General features: G+C 38.9%; 1 protein-coding gene across 1 annotated transcript in view; it reads left to right on the plus strand.

Annotated features, from left to right (window-relative positions):
- LOC101856400 (major egg antigen) overlaps nucleotides 1-6,760 on the plus strand; it is a 17,524-nt gene extending 10,764 nt beyond the window's left edge. Inside the window, exons 5-7 of the mRNA XM_005112973.3 lie at nucleotides 132-353; nucleotides 1,599-1,737; nucleotides 2,681-6,760. Coding sequence (XP_005113030.1) covers nucleotides 132-353; nucleotides 1,599-1,737; nucleotides 2,681-2,889 — 570 coding nt within the window. The 3' untranslated portion in view covers nucleotides 2,890-6,760. The remainder of the gene's footprint in view (nucleotides 1-131; nucleotides 354-1,598; nucleotides 1,738-2,680) is intronic.
- Nucleotides 6,761-7,148: the final 388 nt, after the last annotated feature.

The raw sequence follows: 7,148 nt of genomic DNA on the forward strand, positions 1-7,148 counted from the left end.
AGAAGGAGGGAGGGCCTGTGGTTGCGATCAGGATAGGTCACTATGGAACGTTTTACTTTTGGATTGGAAAATGTTCTTCTTTTCTCAGTTCAATGTTTTTCTTTGGTTATCCCTGCCCTCACCTACTGTAGGTTGACATTCCAAGCAGTGTAGACCAGGAGAAGATGCAGTGTGTCCTCAGCAAAGACGGTATCCTCAGCGTTGACGCGCCCACCACGCAGCCATCCCTCACCGGAAGCGACGCCATCTTCCCTGTCAAGTCTTCACCTCCAGTGAAATCCTTGGACGTAGCGACCCCAGTGAAAAACCCCATCATCACAGAAGCTGATGGTTCCAGAAAACTTAGGCTACAGGTACATACTCAGAAACATTCTAGGCTTCCACTTGGATGAAGTGAGAAAAATTTGGGTAAAGTGCCTTTCCTAAGGACACAACATCAGGCCTCTGACGGAGTTTTTTCTTACCGAAAACCTCTGGTTGCGAGCCCAACAGCTTTTTCTCTCCTTTCCTTTTATTTCCTCAATCCTATCAATCATCATCGATGACTGATGCCTATGGTGCTATGGTTTGGCTCTTCATTGTTCTATGCAAAGTACGTCCATGTTAGATTTCTGTGTTATGAAACCTTTTTTAAAAAACATTTTTTTGTCTAACAATTCCATCTTTCTGCTGAAGAATCTGTATCTCTCTCACTCAGCTTTGATCAGTCGTGACAGGGCACTGCATTTTCCTCATTTTACAACACTTGTAAACATTTTCAAGTATGTTTGCTCTACAGTTTTTTTCACATTTGTGTGATCAGCAAGATCAACAAGATCATCTACGTAATAAGTAGCATTGACTTCACATATTATGTACGTCCATCAAAACAAATTTTTCAGGAAAGATACGCATTAATTTTTGCTTCGATTCAATGAGATACTTTAAATTTATTGTTTTCTGTTGGTAAAATTTGTAATCTTTAAGTACACGATTGGGAATCCTCATCTAGGATGAACAAAACAAATATTGAAATTGGAAAAATTCTCAATATACTTGTGGAGATAATTATTCAGAAGGTATGTGCTGAGTACGAGTGGGATGAAACAAAAACTACTATAATTTGTAATTTTATCCTTGATAAAAACAAGCGTACGTGACATCAGCACAATTTAGATCATTTGAGAGGCGGGCATCCGACCCTGCCTGTCAGGACCAGCCCCGGCTGAGAGAGATACAGCATCCCAGCAGAGAGATAGAACTACTCGATAAAAATTCGCCCCCTCTTGGGAACGACCCCGAGTCTTTTGTGTGGGACAGCAAAGCACGTAACTGCTGCACCACAGACGCTGGTTATCTTATTGGTAAGAGGTTTTAGTTTTAGTAAGAGTTTTACAGCACTTGCAATACAATAAGGTCATATAAATACCGAAGATTAGAGGTGTTATAAGAGAGTAACAAACACAAAAAAGGAGGGGAAATAAAGACGAAAGATGTTTGATAGGAAAGAAGAAGCAAACCACACCAGAGCACCTGCCAACCACCCACATGGTAAGAGGACTTTCTCAAGGTCAGCAGTCTGACGAAGAATGCATCATTATTGTTTCTCTATCCCCCAGGTTGACATTGGAGAGTTTAGCCCAGAAGATGTGGTTGTCAAGACCATGGACAGGAAGTTAATCGTGCATGCTGAACATGAGGAGAAGACAGCAGGACGTACACTACACAAGGAGTTCAACAAGGAGTATGACTTGCCAGGTTTGCCCTCAATAACATATTATTGGCTGTTATCTTGTCTTCATCTTCATCATCATTGCCTTTTTCACCCTGCACCAGGGTATAGGCCACGGACAAACACCTTCAACCTTTCTCTATCCTGGGCTAGCCTCTTGATGTTATTCCATGTCTTCCCACTTTTCTGTACATCGATTTCTGGGATTCTTCTCCAGGTTCCACACGGTCTTCCACTTGATCTTTTACCCTGTGGGTTCCAATCCAAAACTTTCTTTGTTATGCAGCTGCCTGACATCCTGAGAGTATGTCCGATCCGTTATCTTGTAGTTATTTTTATTTGTAAAATGTTTTTATTAACCCCCACCCCCCCACCCCCCAATTCAAAACAATTTAGACAATTTAAAAGGTGTGCGGTATGCGATCTGTCAGGGCTAACATGAGTTGAGTGGTGCACCCTTTCAGATATCTAACTCGCATCTTTTAAGTGCAATGGCAAAGAGCGTAACCATTACACAACTTGCTAGTCTCTGCTATCTGTATGATGACACATTGCATTGAGTGTTATGGCAGAGGCTGTTAGTGTTAGTTCAAAACATTAGGTAAGGGAAATTGCTCAGAGTTATCACTATGTCCTTTTTACAATTTTGATGGGATGTAGGCTGCTCTACTGTATTTTGAATTTTGCCTCCTAAACATAAAATTTCTTTTCCATCTTTTCTGCATTCAGCATTTTTTAAGAACTTGATAGAAAAGCCAAGTTTTTAGATGATTGTTCCATATTATAATTGAATCTCTTTGCTAGAATTGTTCTCTCTCCTTCCACTTTTCTCATCAGTTCTTGCATCAAATTGTTCACAGGAAGGTGCTACTATAAACAAAGCGCCGAAAATTAATAAATTATGCATGCTGTCAGTGCAGGAACGCACATCAATTAATTTGTGTTTCCACTCTATCTTCCTCAATACAGAATCCGTAGATCCAGCAACCATCCAGGCGTACATTGCTGATGACAAAAAGCTGACCATTGAAGCACCCCTCAAGCCTGCCCAAAGAAAACTCTACTCCGTCACACAGAGCCAGGATGTTAGGAAAGTAGTGGTTACAAAAGAGTCATCAGTCACCATCACAGACGGACAGAACAGACCGGTGGTCACCATAAGCGTGCATCGGAAGTGATAGACTCATTATTATTTTTATGTTATTTATACAAAATTCTACAAGTTGTAATTTTAAAAAAAACTCTCTCTCATCAACATTCGCCTGAAAGGAGCTCATGTTGTAGAGAAATAAGTATATGTTTACAACTCAGTGCTGAATTTAAGAAGAAGATAAATTACCTATAGGGTTATTTCCTATAAAAAGTCGTAATGCTCCATACAGTTCAGATATTGAATTATCTTAGAATTGCTATAATTGTTGTACAAAATTTAGCTAATGTAAAGATTTAGCCTATCTTGTTGTGTGCAAGTTGACAGCTGTTTTTTGCGTGTGGTCTTTACTTTCAGTCTGAGACAGGGTAACCCTAAAAATGTAGAAAGTGCTATGCCTGCAATTGTTCCTGTGCGTAATTATTTATGAAATTTTCATTATTTAATTTTTCTTCATTCATAAAAGTCACCTATCTCTCTATCTCTCTCTCACTTTCATGAGCTTCACGAACAGACAAGTGTGCGAACACACATGCAAACACACATACACGCACACACACACACACACACACCCGCACACACACACACACACTAACACACACACTAACAAATACACACTTCCATAGTTTCCCCAAATCTTAAAAAAATTTTAATAATGAAGGCAAATAATTAGATAAGTACTAAGCCATGGCTGGGAGCAGCAACAACAACAAACACCGTTGCTGCTACACAAGACAAATGAAAGTGGAAGTCCATGATCGCGCACGCCGGTCGGCAAGGCACCGGATGATGATGATGATGCATAGGCCTACATGATCCATGTCCCGCGATGGAATTTGCATCTTCATAAAATGCAACAAGGCCTCTTTATGTAATGTATACTCTGTGTGAGTTATGCTGAACTGTACTGTCATCAATTATTCTCTAGTGTACATTGCTAAATTACAAATCTTTTCTTGAAACAGTGGTCCAAATCAGGTGTTGAACTACAGTTTATTATACATTCTGAAATGAGGAACTTTATTACGGCAGTTGAGCTCACCATAATCTATGTGCTATTCACAAACTATATCAAAATATCTTCCACTTTCAGCAATACTTGTAAACATGCCTCAACCAAAGAAAAAGGCTACAAGTCAGCTTCACATTGCTATGATAATGAAACAGCTTGAAGGCCTTAAGTTTCCTGTTTATTTTCCTGACACTAGCAAGTTGTATAGGCTTTTCTTGTTTAGTATGGTACTGTATAATCTTTTAAATGTGTTTGCTGCTGTTCTGATGGTGATGCTGCTGTTTTTATCTGGCCTTTGTTCAGTTTTCAGTGAGTTAGTCCAACGTGTTGTCAGCTTGTTATCTTACTTTAACCATTTTCTGTTGTTGTTTTTTGTACAGTTTGTCACCCACCCATTATAAAAAGTTACATGTACATGTTCCTGTTTTGATACATATATCATGCACTCTATCTTTCATGTCTAGAAATATTGCTGGATATTAGGCATTGAGGAAGAGAGCTTCCTCATCGTTTCCTTACATTTAGCTATACATTTGTGGAAAATTGTTATATGATATATATACATGTACTTGGCCTTCGAGTGTTATAACATGGGTTGATGTGGCTTGCTAAGAGATGGCAAATGTGCAACCTGTATGCTGTATACAAGAACTGCAAGTTTGATGTGCAACATATTTATTACAACAATGATGTGCAACATATTTATTACAACAATGATGTGCAACAGGATATAAGAACTCGAAAGCTTCAGTCTCTCCTCCCACAACCATAGTTACAGTGATACTCTACCCAAGCAGCTTGATTTTTTGCGATACAAAACATAGAATTATTGTTCAGTTTCAGCAATGGGAAATGGAATTTTTTTTTTTTCACAAAATACTCTTTAACTTAAATTTAGTTCCCAAAGAAATTACTGGAAGATCTCAAAAGATGACAACAAGAAATGTCTTCTTAAATTCTCATAGTTTGTCAAGCTGCAGTGTAAATGGACTGAGATTAAAGTTATAAAATCACTCTTAATCCATGATTTGTGGCCTGTATACGGTATACCCTGGCTGCGTTTTTGACAATAACTTTTATGACATTGAATTAAATAGACCCATATTATGGCATAAGGCTCTACTTAATCTAATGGAGGATCTCCTGGTCAACAGGACCAAAGGTTTGGTTTTTCAAGTTGAAAAGCATTTCAATAGCTGGTCCTTAGTTCTTGCATTTATTTTGGAGCATTATCAATCTACGTAAAAATTATTGTTATATTGATGAATGTGCAATATTACATTTAATATATATATATATTAAATTAAAACATTGTCTCAACACACAAAGTTTGCTTTATGTATACCGTAATATATATATTATATTTATGAAGGGCAAGAGGGAAAAACCAGTGATGTCAGGTTTTTGCAGTTTTGAGATAATCGAAAAGCAAACTTTAAAGATTTATAACTCTTTTTCTGCTACAATGATCTCTCCACTGTTTACATTGACTTCCAAGTATGACCATTTGCATTGTAAATGAGAAATTGTCACAGTCCTCATAACATGCGTGTTTCGGTGATAGCAAAATAGAAAAATTATGTAGCAAACTGACAGCGCTGGTTTTCCCCTTATACGCTGTTGGAAAAGTCTCCACCTTCTAGGAAGTAAATGAATTATGTGTTTCTTTACTCATTTGTGAATACAAACAAAACTAAATGAGTCAAATAAGAAAATTGTGCACCGTTCTGTAATATTTACTTTTATTCTGTTTAATATTCATTTTCGGATGACGACTCAGAGTCATCAGACTCTTGTGTGGCACTTGGTCCTCCAGCATGGGGCAGTTCGGAGAAAAGCTGTCGGACCAGAACACCTTAAGGACCTTCATGTCTGCAAATTTGACAGCTTTGATGGTCAGCAGGCTCTTATAGAGGGGTTTCAGGGGCTGGAGTCTTGCTGCATGCTTCTTTTCCACCGGTTTCATAATGATTGCGGAGTGAAACGGACCATTCCAGCTCTCTCTATACTGCATTAGCTGTGGATGGGCGTGTGAGATGCAGATATCAAGCAGAGGTCGAGTGGGTATAGGGAAAGAGACATGGTAGTACAGTTTAAGGTTTTCGGACACATTGTGAAATACGGCTTGTGTCATCCCCACTACTGAAGCAGTGAGGGTTTCCAAAGGGCTGTCTTGAATTGCTCCACTCAACTGGCTGTCATATATCTAAAGTGACCTTCTCATTCACCACTGCCATGTCTCTGTAGCGTTCCATGTAGCTGTGGCCTCTCACTGGAAATGAGATTTTAATTTGTTCATACCTTTCCTGGTGGACAACAACACGATAGAGAAAACAGATCAGCGTCTAGATCTTGTTCTGGCCTGTGCACGAGTTACAATGCTGGCAGAATGTGAATAACGTAAGTACATGTAGCAGCATGCTGGCCACATCGTCTCCACCCCTTTTGCCGACTGTCTCGTAGTAACAGTACAGGTTTACTGTTTTATCACTTAGAGCGTAGATTTTAAAGGTGAAGAAAGATAGCTGCCAACGACTGTACAAATTGTTTGCCAAGATGTTTGGGCAGCCCAAGTTCTCCGAAAATTCTAAGGTTAGCGTAACATGGGTGCCGATGAATGATTTTCCAGTTTAGCAGCGCATATAAGAACAGTGCGGGGGTTCGAGCCTCAGCTCAGTCTGACGCTGTGTTCTTGGGAAAGGCACTTTACATGAATTTCCTGTTTGGCTCGGTCCTTTCGGGGATGGACTTAAACTTGGAGGTCCTGCCACTTAAATGACCTAGTAGTGTTGACAGGGGCGTTGAAACTATAACATTTCACCTTTTTTCACTGAAATATGATCACTGATTGGTCACAAAGGGACGCAATAAAGAAAAGTATGCTTGACATCGCTGGTTTTTCCTTTGATAAGATCATGACATCACTGGTTCTTCCATTTTGGGCTATATTTTCCAACTCTCACAGAGACTGGCAGCGTTGGTTTTTGCGTATGTGGCTTAGATGGACTAAAGCAGACCCAGCCAGGCATTAGGATGGGACAATAACCCATAATGTTTTTTAAAAACTGACATCGCTGGTTTTTCCCTTGTGCCCTTCATATATATATATATATATATATATATATACATGTGTATATATATATATATACATGTGTGTATATATATAAATATATAAATATCCTAAAGAGAATAAGTTGTTCCATTTGAAAAACAACGGATTGTATGACAAGGACCACAACTGAATGAGAGATCGTCTCGCAGTCATCTAATTATGT

Source organism: Aplysia californica, unplaced genomic scaffold, assembly GCF_000002075.1.
Source record: "Aplysia californica isolate F4 #8 unplaced genomic scaffold, AplCal3.0 scaffold01516, whole genome shotgun sequence".
Taxonomy (NCBI): domain Eukaryota; kingdom Metazoa; phylum Mollusca; class Gastropoda; order Aplysiida; family Aplysiidae; genus Aplysia; species Aplysia californica.